Here is a 19183-nt window from a genome sequence, read left to right as displayed (position 1 = left end):
TCAAACAAAGTTTACTAGCAGCGTAAAATCAAATCAACTCACAAATTAAAAGTACTCCCTTCATTTTCTTTTCTTTTCACTTTTATTTTTCTTTTGACAACAACTACATACTTCACGTGACTTTAGTAATTTACTACTAATCGTTATTCCTTAATTTCGATTCAAACGTAATTGAAAAGAGTAAAAATTATGCGGGGATAGTATCATGTACTAATGTGTTTAAAAAGTTCGTCCACTGCATAGAATTGTCGAAAAGAACCAAAGTACTCTATAGAATTTTCTCTAATTTATTCTAATGTCCAAAGTAACTTTTTGGATTTGGAAATGAGAAAATGAGAGGAAATACTACAATCCAATATATATTCCATGTAATTTGTTCCTCACAATCAAAATTAATAGGATTCAATCAGGTGTAAAATATAAGGTAAACTAAGAATCGATGAGGTCTAATTATAATGTCTAACTAGCAAATTCACTTCAATTCAACCGAATATAAAATTCTACTGCTATAAATATAATATATCCTTAACTATACAGATAATGCATGGAGAGCAAAGACGTTATGGAGTCTACAAACACATGGCCAAGCTTGGTGATAAGATTTGCTAATTTATTTATATTTATAAATGTATATACCTGAACGTTTCATAGATTGCATTAGAACAAGTGGTAAAAGTATTGTGGAATTGAAATGCCAAAAGAAATCGAAGTGTAATGCCTTTCAAGTGAATGAATGATCCAAGGTGTTGTCAACCAGGTAAAACTTTAGTTGATCGATTACGCACTACTAATAGATTTTAATGTAATGTGTGATAAATCAATTTTACTATTTTTTTAATAATATCTTAGAAGTAATTTATCTGATGAGTAGATGTAGTTATATCTTTGTCAATACTCTAATTATTGAAATTTCATTAATCCAAAATTTATTTAAATGTTAAATTTATGACGATTCTCTCTCCAATTTATTACATTATATATTAATATTTTATTTTATTAACAGGTTAATATCTATACAAATATATTAAAAGGCGTGCGAAAGAACGTCTATGTGCCACGTGGCGTTCTCCCTAGGGAGTTTTAGTTCATGTAATCCATGTACATTGAAAAAATTTAAAACTTGCATAGTATAGGATCTGATCCCAAGACCTCAAGTACATATACTAAAGTCTTAACCACTAGACTAAATTGTATTTAGTGTTATTATGATAAAGTGTTATATTAATAAATGAAATCTTTTCTTACCCGGGGCATAGCCCGGGCCTAATAACTAGTTTTCTTCAAAAGTTGGATGAGTTCCCCCCAAAAAAGGTCGATGACTAGATGAGGTTAATTGTATGATATCTGCATGTTGTACAAGTGTACAACGGTTAGTAGTGGAAGCAGTAATGTATTTCACCAGATTCACGACTTTCATCACCTTTGCCAACAAATCGTTGTCATGTACTCATGTGAAGATAAGCATTTAACGAGATGTTACTGGATCTGATAGATACTAAATTTGACATATACTTCCTAATTTTGTTTACTCCATATATATTTTACAAGGTTTTTTTTTCTTTGACAAAATATATTCTTTCCTTTTCTCTCCTAGCACATGTGCCAACATCGTCGATATAGAGTCCCTTCATGATCTGTAATGTTTGCATATAAAATCGATGTTCCATATATGGAGGTTATGACTCGGCAACCTCTAATATAGTCCCGAATTTATGAACAACATCAGATAAAGTATGTGCCTGCATACCGCCTTCATTTATTATTCGACTAGACCTCGGATGTCCAACTCCATGCTTTAGCGACTCATCGATCGGCTATAATTCTCTGACTATGATATGGCAAACAATAGTACTTGTCAGGCACATGCTTGAAGTAGGACATATAAGTAGATTATACTTGGTAAAAGTGTAAGTGGATAGTATAAGATTGGACTTTATAAAATCCAAATCCAGTCCCAAGTTCTTTGAATTCGAGAAATTGAGTCCAAATCTTTTTAAATCTTTTTTTAAGTTCAATCCAAAAAAAATTTCTTGAGTCCAAATCCAGTCCAGTCTGATTATTATTATATCAGATATCACTCTTTTTCCCGATTTAGCTTCACAATATTTTCTCATGATTGAATTATTGAAATTTGAAAAATTGGATATCCATTCCGCAAAGTAAGTTATATACATCATTATAGTCTTATGAAATGTAAATTGCAAAATACAAAAGGTGTCAAAAATTGTTAAAGTAACTTTTACCTTTTTCAATTTTTAGTTTTAACTTTGGACTTTTGGAGTGCAAGTAAAAATTCTCGAGCCATGGAAAATTGTAGAGAGTGATTGATAAAAAGTCCAAATTTCAAAAAAAATGTTGAAGAAAATTTCTTAAACATACATTTTATGTATATGTATATATGCTTAAATATTTTTTGAACTGGATTGGACTTATGGGACTCCAAATGGGTGAGTCCAAATCCATTCCGAATATATTTGAACCCGAAATTTGAGTTCGAGCCTAATCCAAATATGTTTCAGTCCAGTCCAGTCCAATCCGACAAGTTTGGACCGAACTGGATTAGACTATGATATTTTGGCAGTCCACTTACCACTTACACTCCTAATACTTGGTAATAGTAAAAGAAAGGAAAATTTCCTCATGTACCCCTGAGGTTTGACATAATTCCCAAATTACTCCCCACATTTGGGGAATTCCTCAAATACCCCCGAGGTTTGTGTTTGCGCTCAAGTTACCCTTACTATGGACAGAACCCTAACGCCGTTAGGTTTTCCCTCTCCCTCCCCCAATTTTCTCTCTCCTCCCATTCCCCCATTCACTGCCAAACCCCATCTCCCCCACTTACTCACTCCCATTCCTCACATAACGGCGTTAGGGTTCCGTCCATAATAAGAGTATCTTGAGCCCAAACACAAAATTCAGGGGTATATGAGAAATTCCCCAAATGTGGGGGGTAATTTGGGAATTACAGCAAATCCCAGGAGTACATGAGGAAATTTCCCTAAAAGAAATGTTCACAAAACCACCATATAATTAACAAGCTATGGTATTGACAAAAGTGCAACATGAGAGCACGACAACTTAAATATTCTAACTTTTTCACACGCGCATGTCTTCTTAATTAAGTTAACCGTATGTTTTTTCCACCTTTTCCCGCAATAATACGGCTCCTATGTCTTGTTGTAACCTCAAATAATCCTCGTTTATAGTTATACACAATCACCTTATGAGCCTTTTCCATGTTTTCATCAATGATGGCAGTCGCCTTTGGACTATAATCATGGCCTTTCAAGTCTTTTTCCACCCAAGTCTCTCCCCGTAACAAAATAAGAGTTTTGCAAGTGCATAGGTAACAAAATAATCATGGCAGTCGGGGATCATACACTAATGTACGACAGCACCCCGATTAGACTCTTTCAAGTCTTGCAAGTGCCTAGGTAACTCTTTAAAGACTTCACCCAATCACCAAAAATGTTGGTTATTGCCTTTTGTTTTGCTAACCAAGATCGCTTGTATGTTATTGACAAATGATATTGGTTTTTCACAAAAGTCAAAATGGAATGAACTTTGCTGATCGATCCTAATGAAATCCTCGATGAGATCGGCAACGAAATCTAAGAAAATGAGAGGATGGTCTCTAGTTGTTATGTCTCCCAAACAGTTGCTTGCATGCGGATCCCATATTGCACAATTTTAAATGAATACAACCGAATCATAATTGCACGCAACTTTCATGGACATGACACACTTCCTTTCTCACACATTCGATGACAAACTTTGTTGGCTCTGACTCTAATTAACCTCTGAAACATATGATTTTTGGATATCGGCCATGCTTTCACAAAATTATTTAATTGGTCCAACAATAAAGCAAACTCTTGCCCAATCTCAAATTTATAAGCCAGTATCAATGAGCTATTGCATTTTCAAGTCATCCATGCATTTATTAGCCTTTGATCAACTTCATTAATATAATTCTAAGCTAATCTTGTGAAGAAACACCCTCCTTTATTGATTATCAATTGCTTCTCTTGCATCATCGTCCTCCTCCCTATCATAATTCACATGCTCCTCCTCATTTCCCAAAAAGTCCACATCATTTCAATCTAGAGTTTCGAAATGAAATATGGATGGTAGGTGGGGAAATGAACTAGAAGAACTAAACTCATCCATGTGCTCATTGACATAATTTGAATATGATAACATGCTAGTAAATGATCCAAATCGCATACAAGGAGCTGATGTTGGTACTTGCATGCTTTCCCTACCGTCCATCATAGGAACATAACCCCACATTATATCTTGGAGATTTATCTCTTTAGAAACTGTTCAATATACACCTCTATTGCCATGGCAAACGTTTGCGTCACTAAAAGTCACATATAGCACTTAGTGACTCGTCATCCTCCAGTGCAAGTAGCACATATTACCCGACATCAAATACATCATAAATAATTTCAAATCCACAGACATACGATCACAACCAACTATATAATACACCCTATTCAAAATCTCTAGAAACCTCACACCATAATTGATGAACAAATAAAGGTAGAGAGGATTTTGGTTGTTCCATATTCTATGTGCAAAAACACAACATTCAAGTTATTCATATTCTACACATCAAAACAATATCAACTCACCATTCTTCACCTATATTAATGGCCTTTGCAACTTCCTTGAATCAACTACATTTAGAGGTGTTCAACATGGGCACGCACAGCACGATGGCCTAACTCGAAAATTGGCGGGTTTCGGACACGATTTTTCGACATGTGGTTCACGTCTGACACGATTTTTGAGAAAAATAGGGGCACGAACAATTTAAATATGTAAAATTGGGTTGAATTTTAGCGCATCAATTTCGGTTCTAGAATTTGGCCCGAAACGGGCCACCTTTTTTTAGCTAAAATTCGGCCCTACCCTACCCGACCATGATTATCTTTAACTAAATTTATCAAACCATTCACCAAATTAACCACCCAATATCAGATTAATCTATAAGCTCAACAAGCATTATTAATTTATTAGAATTAGACTTCCTATCATTATTAATTTATTAGAATTAGACTTCCTATTCATGCAAAATCAACCACATGTATCTCACAAATATGAAAATACATAACAAAAAAAAACAACTAACCATGAATTAAGCACATAATATGCTAAATAGAACTTATTAAAAAAAATTGCCAACTGAAAACACTAAACCAGCTTAAATACATAACAAATATGACATGCTGATCTAATAAATTTAAAAAAAATCAATGAAAAAATAATCTAAGCACACAAACTAAGAGGGGGAGTAAAATTAATGTTGTAGGAGACGAAACTGTTGGTGAGTGGGGTTCGACGTGTGATGGTCGGTGAGTGGTGGCCGTGGGTGTTGTGCTAGATCGGTGAATTGTTATGTAAGAGAGCGGGGAGGAAATTTTTTGAGATTGCGACGTCATTAAATGAGGAATTGGGTGACATAGGTTTGATGTGGAGCGTATTATAATTAAATCGCTACTGGGAGTAATTGTATTGTTTAATGAACGATTACTCTGACTAACAATTTTCCTTTGTGAAATGAGAATGAGTGCCCTAGGTTGGTTCTGGGCACATTATATATAAATCACTACAGTGAATAACGGTTTTTGTTCAATTATGAACTGCTACTCCTAGTAGCGGTTTCCTTTCCTATAACTGCTACTGAAGATAGCGTCTCATCGTCATTAACCGCTATCCTGAGTAGCGGTTTTGCTTAAGTAAATTAAATAACCAAATTTCTGGCATACTATCCTACATGGATAGTATGGAGAGAAATAACTTCAACTTTAAAGCAATGTGGGAATTAAAACTCCCTTTGACAATATTTAGGAAAAAAAGTTCGTACAAATATTAATTGTGCCCACGACTTTCCATGTAAAAATGTTGATAAGTATTAACTGTGGGTCATGTATCATGTGACTTCATTTTGTCTACAAATTTTCATATAAAAATGAGAAGAATAAAGTATCATTTCAAAAATAGAAAAATGAGAAACAAGAACATTTTGAGTAGAGATAGCAATTGGGCAGGACGGGTGCACAAGATGGTCCTTCCACACCCGCACCAGCATAAAATTGCTGACCCCATTCTTGCCTCACCACCCATTGCGAGGGGAGGATTCCAGACCCATCCCCACCCATCACACACATGTTTTCGTACTCGCGTCGTACCCACTTCATACCTGCAACCAGGCTCCCAATAATTCCAAACAATATGTCAGTACTACAATTGTAAAATAAAATTATTAATAATATAAGTATATTAATTAGATTTCAATAATAAATATTCTAATATATGATATGTTTTTTTAGTAAAGAGTAGGATATGAGATGAAGGAGTAGCGAGATTGGCGGGGATAGGATGAGACAGGTGAAGATGGGGCGGGGGTGGTGGGCGGGGATGGGGCTGGTAGAGCATAAAATTCACAGATGCTCCATCACCCATTACGAGTACGATTTTCATCCCCATACTTAGAGCTGGGCATGGGCCGGGCCAGCACGAGGGCCGACTCGGCACGGCACGATTTGAGCCCAGCCCAGCACGAGCCCGCTATGAGCACGGCACGAGTGGTGGGTCGTGGGCCATGCATGAACAACATTATAAATTGGTACGAACCCGGCACGAGCAAGACGGGACGACCCACAAGTTGGCACGCTTATTTTGATTAAAATTTCATAATATTTAAAATTTGTATAAGGCACGATGGCACGGCACATGGGCCGGGTCGTGCATGGGCCTTAGATTTTACAACTTGGCACGAGCCCGGCACGACACGAGCATTTCTAGGCCCGTTTTGGCACGAGGCACGCGGGCTTGGCACGTGTGCCGTCCCGGCACGGCCCGTGCCCACCTCTACGGCCATACTCGCCCCATCCCCTCCTCATCCTGCCAAACCTAGACCCGCTCATGCCACAGTTTGGCAGGGATGGGGGGGGGGGGTACTACTTGACGCTCAAAATGAAATATAAGTACTTAAATCAGGACAGATGGAATATTAAAGTGGTAGTACCATTTAGAAGAGGTTTAGGTAGCCATTTTTTTTTTTTGGTACCAATTAAGAGAGGAACTGATATCTAGTACCGATTTAACTGTGCAATAAGAACAACTTTAATATATAGTTAACAAAAATGATACTTGACTAAAAATGCCACATCATTTTTGTTTTTTTTTTTTTCGACAAGGGCAAACATAATTAACCATGGGACAGATACCAACTTGGGTTTATGAATCGACCCATAGAATATAGATACCAACCTAGGTATTATCGTCTTTATCGACAGTTAGATTGATAGATACCAAGTGTTTATCAGCATTTAATAGCATGTAGATCTTGTGAAATATATAATGCATACAATAAAAAAAGCAAGGCACAAGGTCAAGATTAGTATGGAAGAAAGAGAGTTAGGACTAAGGTGTATAAAAATAGTGGCGTCGCCAAAAGTAACTTTACCATAGTCCATAGTACCATCTATCTAATTATAAATACAGCAACTCAGCTATATATATTGGTCGGTCAAATAATATGTGATGCAATGCGAGTGGAACGAATAGTTTTGACTTTGAAAACTTAAAAGACAACTCGCTTCTCCCACGCAAAATTTGAACCCCGTACCACTATATATACAAATAATTTGTAGCTAAACACAAAGTTAGCTAATTATTAACAAGCTAAGATAAAGAGAGAAACCAAAAGAAGGTCAAAAATGGAGATGGATAAAATGATGGAAGATTGGCCAACAGAAAAGAAGTTGAGTTGGATGAGATCACAGATAATTGGAGGGACTAGTTCAGAATTTGAGTCTCCTTTTGGCAATCGCCGAATTACTTACGCCGATACTACAGCTACCGGCCGTTCTCTTCATTTCATTGAAGATTATATCACCGCCAATGTTCTTCCTTTTTATGGTAATAATTTCTTTATTTCATCTCTCTCTATATATATATGTTAGATTACTATAATTATTTGATCATCAGTTTGTTGTAAAATCTAGAATTATTTACACCGCACCATGTTTGAGTTCGAACTTTGAGAGTTAATTGCTCTTAATATATATTGATAGAAAATTTAAAAAAATAATGTTACTGTTTCGGTATCGAAAACGGTGTCGGACGCTTTGAGAGTTGTCCGACAAGAGATGGATGTCCGTGAGGGATCTGCAATCAATGACAAACGTGAGCTACCCTCGAGGGTGTTTCGAGGAAACCCCCTCCGACGCTCAATAAGTCAGCTAAATGCTTAAAGGAATTCTAGAGAGAGAGCTTAGAGAGAGAGAGATAGGCTATTTTTAGTATGAGAGAATGTACCTGCAGGAATAGTACTGAATGGCTATTTATAGGCGTACTATATATTCACCTGACAGGGCGTGTAATCTTGTGACACTTGTACTGTTGTGATTAACCTGTTAGAGGGAAGATTCCCGCTGCTTTGTCGTTTTCTGCAGCCGCGACGGCAGTCTCGGCCCGTAGGTGGAAAATGAGGTCTCCCCTTTTTGTGAGCCCACGTCATCTTAGTTTGCTTCCGGCCATCAATTATTGTCCGCTAGCAAACTTGGGTAGCACCCATACAGTTATTATGTATTTATTAAGATAAATTCAATGGTATAATTTTGATTTATCATATTATGAGAGATATTTTTGTGATCAAAGTAAATTTTCGTAAAACGTGAATGTCTTATATTTTGAAACGGGGGAGTATTTGATAATGAAATTGGGCTTGAAAGTGAAGCCGTGAAAAAGATAAGAGAATTCCATCTCCAAAGTGCCTCGAGTATGGGTTGGAGTTTGAACCAATAACTTTAAATGCATTAGGTGCAAGTTCAAACTCTAAATTAATCAAGCCTTGCATTTTTCCTTTTTTTTGGTAATGAAAATGGGTCTAGGCCAGGGTCTACTTCCAAGTTCCAACCCAATGATCAAGCCCTAGGCACCTCGAGGTGGGGGAGGTAGAGCTAAAAACGATTTGTCTCAATCGAGTCAAGTTATTGAATCATGTTTGATAGTTTGAGCTTGGCTCGTTAATAATTTTGTTTGTTCAATTCGAGTTAGGGGGGAGGGGGAGTAAAAATCTCGAAAGAAAAACATAATTGAATTTTGCATTGTAATTCAATACTTATTATGCTTGTTATAAGCATCAGTGATGTGGGTGTTATGTTAATGTTGTGGTATTAATGTATAATAATTAGGGAACACACACACAAGCGATAGCTACGTGGGGCAACAAACTACAAAGACAGTGGAAGAAGCAGCAAGATATATCAAACGATGTTTAGGTGGTACAAAAGATGATGCAATTTTATTCACTGGCTCAGGCACTACTGCTGCAATTAAAAAGCTCCAAGAAGTAATGGGTATAACTGTTCCATCAACTCTAAGAAGCAGAATTTTATCATCAGAAATGTTCCTAAAGAATGAAGAAAGATGGGTAGTTTTCGTAGGTCCTTACGAGCATCACTCGAACCTCCTGTCATGGCGAAATAGCCTTGCAGAAGTTGCTGAAATCGCGTTAACGAAAGATGGCAGCTCTATAGACATGGAAGCACTGAAAGCACAACTGGAGTATTATAAGCTTACTAACCGGCCTATGATGGGTTCTTTCTCGGCTTGTAGCAATGTTAATGGCATTGTGTCCGATACTCGAGCCATTGCTACGTTGCTTCATCAATATGGTGCTTTTGCTTGTTTTGATTTTGCTGCAAGGTATGTCTAACTTTGAGATAGAAGCATTCATACATACATTGTTATGTGCAATTGTGCATTAAGGGGTAGTTTGACTATTTACACATCATGTTTCATGCGTGGAGAACCAAAATTGGATAAGTAGGTAGTTCACCCTAAAGTGGAGACAATCAAGAGTCAAGACACTCCACTCCACAAGGTTGTCTTAATGTTTTATGGCTTGTGATAGTTTTGATAATTGGGCCTACTATATGGGGTGAATACTAAAAAGTTTTATTGAGATAAGAGAAAAAACATAATAACTTTTGAAGATCCTGTGTCATATCGATCATTTAGCTTGAACATTCATTAGATGACCTTGCAACCCTCGTCTCACTTGTTTTTCACATGATATGGTTCGTTTTTTTACAGTGTAATATTTAAATTAATAAGTTCATAAGATACACCTCTAAGCAATTATTAGACGATCTTGTCAACCTAAGGCCTAAATCGTTTGCCACGTAATATGTTCGTAAATGGTAGTTATTGTCAAAGAATAAGGTCATAAATTGCGATTTCTTATGTTTGACTGAGTTGTGTCCTCGCACTCACACGTAACTAACAAACTAACAATTGATAATGATATAAGTATATTCTTGTATGATCCTGCACGTACCAATAATGGAATTATGACTTGTGTACACAGTGGTCCTTATGTCGAAATCAACATGAGATCCGGCGAAATAGATGGATATGATGCTGTATTTATTAGTCCACACAAGTTCATTGGTGGACCAGGGAGCCCTGGAATCCTTCTCATGAGCAAGAAGCTTTATCAGCTCACTTCTTCTCCACCTTCAACTTGTGGAGGCGGGACTGTCAGTTATGTCAATGGCTTCAGCAATGAGGTACCACTGCCTACATACATCAATATGTCAATCAATTTTTAGGCTATGTTATACTATGTTACTTAGACACGAATAAAGTGTCTACTCGAGTACTGGTGTCTAAGCGTCCCACTCGGCTATTTTGTAAAAAAAAAAGTCAAGTTTTTAGTCTAAAATGAAGTATCCAAGTGAATATCGTGTCGGACACGACACGATATGATATCCTGTTTTTGAGGTAAATGAAGGTGTCGGAGTGCACAACTTAATTAATTTGACTTATATGAACTTATCTTTATATGACCTAGAATTAGGCCTCATTTGCTTTTTAATTTCTATGATGTGTATAGAAAGTGATAAATGACTTGGAAACTAAAGTAAAATTATACTTGTAAGATTGTGATCACTCTTTTTTATAGCTACTATTGTGTAATCTACTCATTTTAGTTTGTGATGCACCCTGCAACAAAGTTGTAGTTGGTATTATATAAGGCTATTGTACCTAAATTATAGTATCAATTATTGAAATTGTTGGAACAATTATATTTACTTTATTACTCATATTCTATTACATTCTTTAATTTATAATTGATTAGAAAATATTCATGCATGACATCGCAGGACACTTTATACTTGGACAATATAGAAGAAAGGGAAAATGCTGGCACTCCTCCTATAATCCAGACGATTAGAGCAGCATTAGCTTTCTGGGTCAAAGAATATATTGGCCCTAAAACCATTGAGCAACAAGAGCATAGCTATATGGCAAGTGCATTGAAGAAACTAGGCAACATCAACAACATTACAATTCTAGGAAACACGAGCGCGAATCGACAGGCTATCTTATCCTTTCTTGTTTATCCAGCTACTGATCAGATTAAGAAAGAAATTCGAGTGCAAAAGGAAGAACGTAAGCCTCTTCATGGACGTTTTGTGGCCAAATTGCTTAATGACTTGTTTGGAATTCAAGCAAGAGGAGGGTGTGCTTGTGCTGGACCTTATGGTCACTACTTGCTCAATGTTGACAAGCCTTACTCTTTGGCATTGAGATCATTGATCCAACAGGTAAAAATCTCTATATCTGCCAAAAAAAACACAAGCAACTAGTCGATTTTTTGTTTGTTAATGGTAGAGTATAAATTTTGATATAGTATAAATCTATTCCTGGGGCCTCAACCATTAGCTTAAACTTTTGGTTGAGTTGGTCCTTTGACATAGTATCAGAGTCAGCGTGACAAAAAGGTCATGGGGGCGTGATAGAGTATAAATCTATTCCTATGACCTCAACCATTAACTTAAGCTTTTAGTTGAGTTGGTCCTTTGACAGTTAACATTTACAATCTATGTATTTAAATCAATATTATATTATTTCATGTTTTTAAATTGTATTTACATACTGAAAATCCTAGTTTTGACATCAATATTGCTTATCTTTACACAGGGTTATGAGGGAGTTAAACCTGCATGGACGAGAATTAGCTTCCCATATTATATGTCAAGAGAAGAATTTGAGTTTGTATTGGATGCAGTAAAATTTGTGGCAACATATGGACATCAATTTCTTACATTATATCATTTCAATTGGAAAAATGGGGATTGGACCTTAAAAAAGGAGGCATACGCGAAAGTCTTTAATAATGCAAGACACACTATTGAAGATGAGTCGAAATTAGCTAGTTTCATGCAACGCTTAAAGCTAAGGTCTAAGGGACCTTATAACAATAAGCAACATAAAGATCAAGATAAAACTAACATTAATGATACAGGTTTTAATTTGATACAAAAGTATGGTTCATATATGAAATCTGCCATCTTCATAGCTTCTATGGTACCAGTTGTCCCTGAGCAATGTTCGATTCCAGAAAATTTCGACATTGAGTTACCCTTCAAGATTTAAATACTTTGTTTTTCATTTTGATTATGTTTATATTGAGCAGATTAATCTTTTTATTCTTTGATATATGTACAAAATGTAAATTCTCTTATACTTTAAAGTTTAATATCAATATGTAAAGGTGAATTTGAGCCAATGTTTTGTAAAAAAAAATGTAAAGATAGAGAAAGGATGAGAGATAGATTACATGTACAATATGAGTTGAATAACTATACTTCGTGTTTTTGTAACTCTATGATAATAACGCGGTGCACTGTTCAAATGTTGCATTTTGACTATCTTCTCGTAGTATTTAAGCTTAAGGAATAACAAAATCATGCGATATTGTACGTCTTCTTTCATATAAAAATTTTCAATATACCAAATTTTTTCTATAGTTTATAAGAATATAGAATATGTACACCTAGAGGTGGGCCAATGGGCGTCCCAGGCAGCGGCCTGCGCTGGCTCGTCATGGCTTAGGATCAAACAACAAGTTTTACGTGCTGGCGAGTTAGCCTAGCGGGACAGTTTGCTCGACCCACAACAGTCTGGGTTGGGCTTTCGCAATTCATAAAGTGGGTTTTGCAGGTCGTGGGTTAGATGTTTAAAACAGGCTAGTGGTTTTTTTAATTTTTTAAAAAGATGTTTATAGTATTTAAACAAATTAATTAAGCATTAGAATCATGATTACATAGACTTTGGCATTAATTAAAATTTAGACAATTAGTAATTTAAATTTTAGACAATTAATGAAAAAGGCCAAAAGTCGCGTAATTTTTCATGCCCAAATTGCCATCTACTGCATCCACTTACCTGATTTTGGTTTGCTATAGCCATTCGTCTTGCTTAATGCTTTTGCTTTAGGTTTGCTAAGCCTAAAGTGAAGCAATGCAAATTCATAAAAAAAACGGAAATAAAATTCCATGACCAATTTACCATAGGCCCTTTTTTCACAAATTACATCTAACTCTATCTTCATTACCACCATTTATTACCAACACGGACCTCTCAAGTCTCGACAATTCTAATAAGAAACAAAAAAAAGCCTCTTCTCACTACACCAAACCTAAAACATCAATGAAGATAGAGTAACAAATAGCAAGACTCGTACAGAAATATGTGAAATTGACTAAATCGATTGCACCTGTTACTGATTCAAGAATGTAGTAGTCAGTTTCTTCGGAAAAAAATGTAGTAGTCTTGAAGAACGTCAGCAACAAGCCAAGCTCCATAGCAAATATATGGTGTTTACATGGATAATTATGAATACATTATAAAGTATGGCCTTTTCAGTACAGAAGTCAACATAAGATTAGGAATAATATCATGCTCCCATTGTGACGAACAGTACAAAAACCAGAGAGAACACCAAGTAAAACATATAAGGCAACGCCATAATCTAGAACTCAATTCCAGGAATCGGTAAGATTTACAACCGGCTATTCCCATGTTCATCGGTTGTATTCTATTACTATATATACCGGTGAAACACCCCAAATTTTCAAGTTAACTGATTTGCGTTTAATACACGTAGAAAGACTTGGAGATGAAAGAGTTCTTAGATGCACAATGAGCTCAGAACTGAACAGGTGATTGATTTCATATGTTAGTAAAGCTAGCAAAAACAAACGATGAAAAGACGTAATCATATAGGAAAGATCAAACGGGATTCTCTGTAAGTGAAAATTTGTGCTTCATGACCCAAAAAAGTTCTGCAGAAAGATGTCAAAATAACAACAGTCCTGCAGATAGATCAACAAGAGCAGAATGCGCCAGAAGCTCAACAGATACTAACATCAAAGACCATCACATACTAACAGATTTGATTCAGTACTGAATAATCTGTCTTTGTTCTTTTTACTTTTACCACTTCGATTTTTGCACTATTGTGACTATTCACAAACACTATATTGACCATTGTTATTGAATTTGTATCATTCTCATCTTTTACAAATTGATTGTTATGAATAACTGTTCAAAGTTGTACATTAGCAAACGTGAAAGTCAAAGAGGTAGAAGCCATGAGTGAGAATGAAAATGAATCGTAAGAAGATGCACAATTTCATGTAACCCTGCTCCTGATTTCTATGTATTGTTTGCCCTCAAAGGTATCACATTACTGAACTATTAAGGTTCACTTGAACATTATACACAAACTAGAGAACCATAATTCATGGATAAATAATATTACCCAAATGGTTAAATATTTTGTGCAAAACAATCATTTGAGACCATATATTAAAACACTTGTGGTGGTAAGACAAGCAAATGTAACAAGCACCCATAAGATCTAAACAAAAAATGCCCAAGTGAAAACATGAATAAACAAATTTACCATGGGCGATGAAAGAGTCCGAAGGTGTTAGCGAATCCAGCAATGTGAAATTGATCCTGCACTCTTGTATTCTTCACGATCTTCAATTTGACAGGAAGAAATCAGATCTCCAATTTTCACTATGATCTGATGGCGCTTGAACTGAACAAAGAAGTAGCTTCATGGGGGACCATGTCATGTCTCTACACCTTCTTCAACAGTTGGAAGTCCACTTTCTCTAATAAAGGCTGGGTTAAGAAACTTTGAAGCAAAAGCCCACAACTTGTACACATCATCAAAGTTAGACAGAAAACTAAGTGATGCAGTGACAACCTCCACTCTAAAGAACCCGCTTTTTCCATCAAAACGGCCATTTGCCATTGGCTTGCACAATGTCGTATCTGTAATGTTCAATTCTCCATTGGGATTCCCTGGACCATCCATGATTCTTATATGGCTGAGGATGCCAACACCAAGACAGATGCCATGGGCTTCTGCAAGCTTTTGGACAACCTCTGGATTTATTAGCCCTCTGTCTTTGTTTCTCACATTGAAAGCCACGGCAGCTCCTCTTTCGTACTTAATTTTAGGGCCATATATTTGGATAAGAGGCACAGTATCTTTTTCATCTGGACCAGGGAATCTCAGTTGCAGAAGGGACGTTACAAGCCAATTAATCAAAAACCGTAACCTAGATGTCGTTCTATTGAGGCCCAACATGTTTATATGATCAAGATGCCGGCAAATTATCTCTGGTTCTCTCCTATCAGATTCTAGTTCATCGCCATAATCTCCGTCACTTGCATAATCATAGTCTTCGATGTTTCTTGTAGACGCCTCACCTGCCTCCAGGGTATGACCAGATTGCTCTCTGTGGTTGTCCTCTGTACTGAAGGACACCCTCCTTCCTTTGCTAGCAATATCATCTTCTTCAAAGCATACAACCCGGCCACCAGCAAATTTCTTGCCATCCCTCCTTCCCAAAAGCCTGAACTCACCTTCTGTTTCTCTTCTGATAGCACTTTCTTTCGTCTCAGCACACACTTCCGATGTAATACCATGAGATGCCAAATTGTGACAGTTGAAATTGGACCCATTTACCGAACCATTCAGTGATGCTTTGTTCCTTGCCCTTTCGTGTTCATACTCCTCTTCTATCTCATGAACAGGTTGTATTTCCTCATTGATCTCATGAACATTTTCAGTACTACGCGACACTGATTGAATTGCAGCATCAAATGATAGCATATGTCGCCCATCATAAGTCGGGCTCCTGGTGTTGTTAGCTGCTGGCTTCGGGGAGACCCTCTTGCCGTTCTTCTTCCCAGTAAACCATAAGGGTGGCGAAGGAGTGGATCTCTGTCTCTCCAGCTGGCCTACATTCTCGGAACCCATCGGGCTTTGTCCTAAGTCAATCCAGAATGAGTTGTCAGATGATTCATCCTCACTGAAAATAGGGCTCTTCATCACCTCCCCAACAGAAATACTCTCAGTCTCTTCAAAGATTGTGCTAGCACCATCTCTATCAGAGCTATTTTCATGCTCCAGCTCAGTATCAAAAACATCCCTCACCTGAGCAGAAGTAAAAGCACCAGAAAAGGCTGGCATTTGCGATCCCTTCTGGGTGTCCCCTTTAAATTCTCCATTCTCATCAACTTCATCATCCTCAACCCCAATCAGCCCATCAAGACCATCCATTGAATCGCCCAAATATTGCGGGAAGACTGGAGTGATCTTCACCATTCCAGTTCCAGTCACCCCAGATTGGTTTTGAAGGCATGCCAAAACAGATTTTTTGATAAGAAGGCATCCAAATCCACTAGGATCATAACCGAATACCCTGTAAAATGATGTGATTATGAAATCAGGACGAAATAACGACAACCCAAGTGAATCCATATCTTTCGGACCCAAAGCACCAGCATCTAACAAAACATGCCAATTGTTTTGTTGCGCCAAAGCCATCCATTGATACGAGTACTTGGATCCCGTCACCCTGGACTGAACAGGAAAGACGAAAAGCCCAACAGCAGAATCCTTCTTTCTCTTCTTCTTGTTCAGAATCTGCTTCCTAAGATCAGCTGAACACGGTTTGAGAGTAGGCCATTTAAACCACGCACTATAAACTTTGGCTCCTTTCTCCTTGGCAGCTTGGCCCATCCAATTCAAAGACTGGCTCTCATGATCAAACATAGTTAACAATTTCTTGTTTGTATGAAAAGGGTATGCTTCAGCCAGCAATTTAAAGGCTGAACCTCTACTTACTGTAAAGACAATTCCATATTCATTCTCAGGAATGTTCAAATAATCCATAATTCTAGTTTTTATATCATGTTCAACAGTCCCTTTCTCAGCACCACCATACAAGACATGATTACTCAAATTAGCACTCATCTCAGACAAGCTAAAACTTGAAGTGTCCCAGTAATAGAGAGTCTGAAGGTGAGAAAACAGCCCAAATCCACAATAATCTAGACATACCTTGGGAGCTGGCCCTGTGAGATGCCCATATTCATCTAATCTCAGCTGATCAATCCTCTCAGAAGATTGATACTTGGGATACATGGTGAGGAATTTAGAAAAGGCCTCATTAAGAGCCGGAATCGAGTCTTCAGAATCGTAAGTACGATCCGCTGCTAAAGCAGTTGCTCTGAGGAATTCTTTCAGGGCTTGGAGCCTTGCAAGCGATCTCGAGCGTCCGAGGCCCTCATCTTTGTTGGAATTGGCCTCAGCATCATTGTCCAGAGTGGATTTTAGAAGAGACCCATCTTCAGATGCTTCCTCAAGAGCTTCTCTAAGCTTGTTCTCCTGCAACTTCCTCAGAACTGAAGGGTTTTTCTTGCTATCTTCCCCAAATTCAGACCCATCTTTTCTTCTACCCTTCTTGTCAATGATCAAAGATACACAATGGGAAATAGGCTTCCATAGTGACAGATGCATCTGAGCTAAAGATGATTAATTCAAAACCTAACCCCAACACAAATTATTTACCAAAACCCTAGGTTTAGTTTAACAAACAACACCTAGGAGAGAGAAAGCAAGTTCAAATTCAAAACTTGCAAAAGAGGGAATCACTTCAAATTGCTTTCTCCAAAATCAATGAGTCTGCTTTCAGAAAATAACACCAAACAAAAAGTTGCCACTAAACAGCTTCCACTAATTTCAGCAGGAGAGTTTGATTGCTTTAACAAAGCATTCAAAAACACAAAGAATTATAGAGATTCAAAGGTGAAATAAAGGGCCAAAAAATAATTAGAAGGAAAATCTAAACTGGACCACAAATTATTCTCAGCAAAAGAGTTGATCTTTAAAGAAGATCAAACCCAGAAAGTGATAGTTAATATAGAATCAAAACAATTAACAGAAACAAACTGAAGAAATAATTTCAAGCACCAATCTTGGCCCAGAAAAGGGAGTATTTTTGCGTTTGACTTTTGAAGAAGACAAAGGAGGAGAAAAATCAGCTAAATTTAGCTAAATTAAACTAAACCCATCACCCAAAAAAGACTGAATTTAAAAACCCAGATCCCCAAAACACTGAAAAATCAAAAAACAGAGAAACCCTAATTGGCAACATTTAATATAGAGAAGCTCAGAAGGAAGAACTGACCCCCCATTTTGACTTTTTAAGTCAAAAACTTCATAGAGGAAAAAATTACACTAGATGAGATTTCTTCTGTATCTAAAAATTAGGGTTAGGAAAATTGAAATTTTGGGGGAAGTTGAGAGAGTGAAATGAAGAAGAAAGGGAGAAAAGAAAATTAGTGGAAGGTTTCTGAGGTCAACAAAGAGCAGAGGAGTGAAAGTGTTTTCATTCAATGACTTTTAATTTTTACCTACCTTCTTTTTTTTGTTCTCTCTTTCTCTCTCCTCTCTTTGATTTTTTTTTCCTTTTTTATTTGACCTCTCTGTCTCACATTTTCTCATTTTGATGTTGATGGAGTGTTACGCATCCTGCTAATCTAAATCTCGGATTAGTAGTTTTTTTAATACTCCTATTAGAATCTGTATTGAGATTTGAGGGGTAGATTATTAAATTCAACCTCTATTTATGGGAAATTTTCACTTAATTTCTGAGAAAATTAATGGATTTCTGTATTTTGGAAGGAAAGTTTTTTTTAGACTTGCTACCTTGCTTGTGTGACCAACTTAATACTAGATTAAAAAAAAAAAGAAGTTGAGATTAATTACCACTTGAAATAACTCAAGTAACTAGTTATTAGGTTCGCGTTATACCCCGAGTAAGAAAAGTTCATTTATTAATATAATACTTTATGATAATAACACAAAATAAAATTTAGGGTGCGTTCTCTTCAACTTAAAAAATTAAGTTTCAGGTCCAATAAGTTCAGATAAGTTGCAATAAGGTTCAATCAAGACAATAAGTTTCAATCAGGTCTAATAAGGTCCAATAAGTTCCAA

General features: G+C 36.7%; 2 protein-coding genes across 2 annotated transcripts; one reads left to right on the top strand and one right to left on the bottom strand.

Annotated features, from left to right (window-relative positions):
• The first annotated feature begins 7563 nt into the window (after nucleotides 1-7563).
• On the top strand, nucleotides 7564-12743 carry LOC104895644 (hypothetical protein). The gene is made up of 5 exons (XM_010682206.4): nucleotides 7564-7938; nucleotides 9216-9729; nucleotides 10394-10595; nucleotides 11193-11636; nucleotides 12013-12743. The coding sequence occupies exons 1-5, from the start codon at nucleotides 7737-7739 to the stop codon at nucleotides 12466-12468; spliced, it is 1818 nt and encodes a 605-aa protein (XP_010680508.2). The 5' UTR covers nucleotides 7564-7736; the 3' UTR covers nucleotides 12469-12743.
• Nucleotides 12744-14507: 1764 nt separating this feature from the next.
• On the bottom strand, nucleotides 14508-18740 carry LOC104895643 (hypothetical protein). Its single transcript, XM_010682205.3, has one exon. It carries the CDS (start codon nucleotides 17699-17701, stop codon nucleotides 14957-14959), a length of 2745 nt encoding a protein of 914 aa, XP_010680507.2. The 5' UTR covers nucleotides 17702-18740; the 3' UTR covers nucleotides 14508-14956.
• Between the last annotated feature and the right edge of the window lie 443 nt (nucleotides 18741-19183).

Source organism: Beta vulgaris, chromosome 6, assembly GCF_026745355.1.
Source record: "Beta vulgaris subsp. vulgaris cultivar EL10 chromosome 6, EL10.2, whole genome shotgun sequence".
Lineage (NCBI taxonomy): Eukaryota > Viridiplantae > Streptophyta > Magnoliopsida > Caryophyllales > Amaranthaceae > Beta > Beta vulgaris.
Note: the sequence above shows the minus strand (reverse complement) of the source record. Positions and strands in the feature narration are given on the sequence as shown.

What these genes read in the sequence shown, in the direction of transcription:
- LOC104895644 (XM_010682206.4), top strand. Translation starts at nt 7,737, where the DNA reads ATGGAGATGGATAAAATGATGGAAGATTGGCCAACAGAAAAGAAGTTG. An exon ending in CAATGTTCTTCCTTTTTATG is followed by an intron (nt 7,939 to 9,215) that starts GTAATAATTTCT and finishes TATAATAATTAG; the next exon opens with GGAACACACACACAAGCGAT. An exon ending in TGTTTTGATTTTGCTGCAAG is followed by an intron (nt 9,730 to 10,393) that starts GTATGTCTAACT and finishes TTGTGTACACAG; the next exon opens with TGGTCCTTATGTCGAAATCA.
- LOC104895643 (XM_010682205.3), bottom strand. Translation starts at nt 17,701, where the DNA reads ATGCATCTGTCACTATGGAAGCCTATTTCCCATTGTGTATCTTTGATC.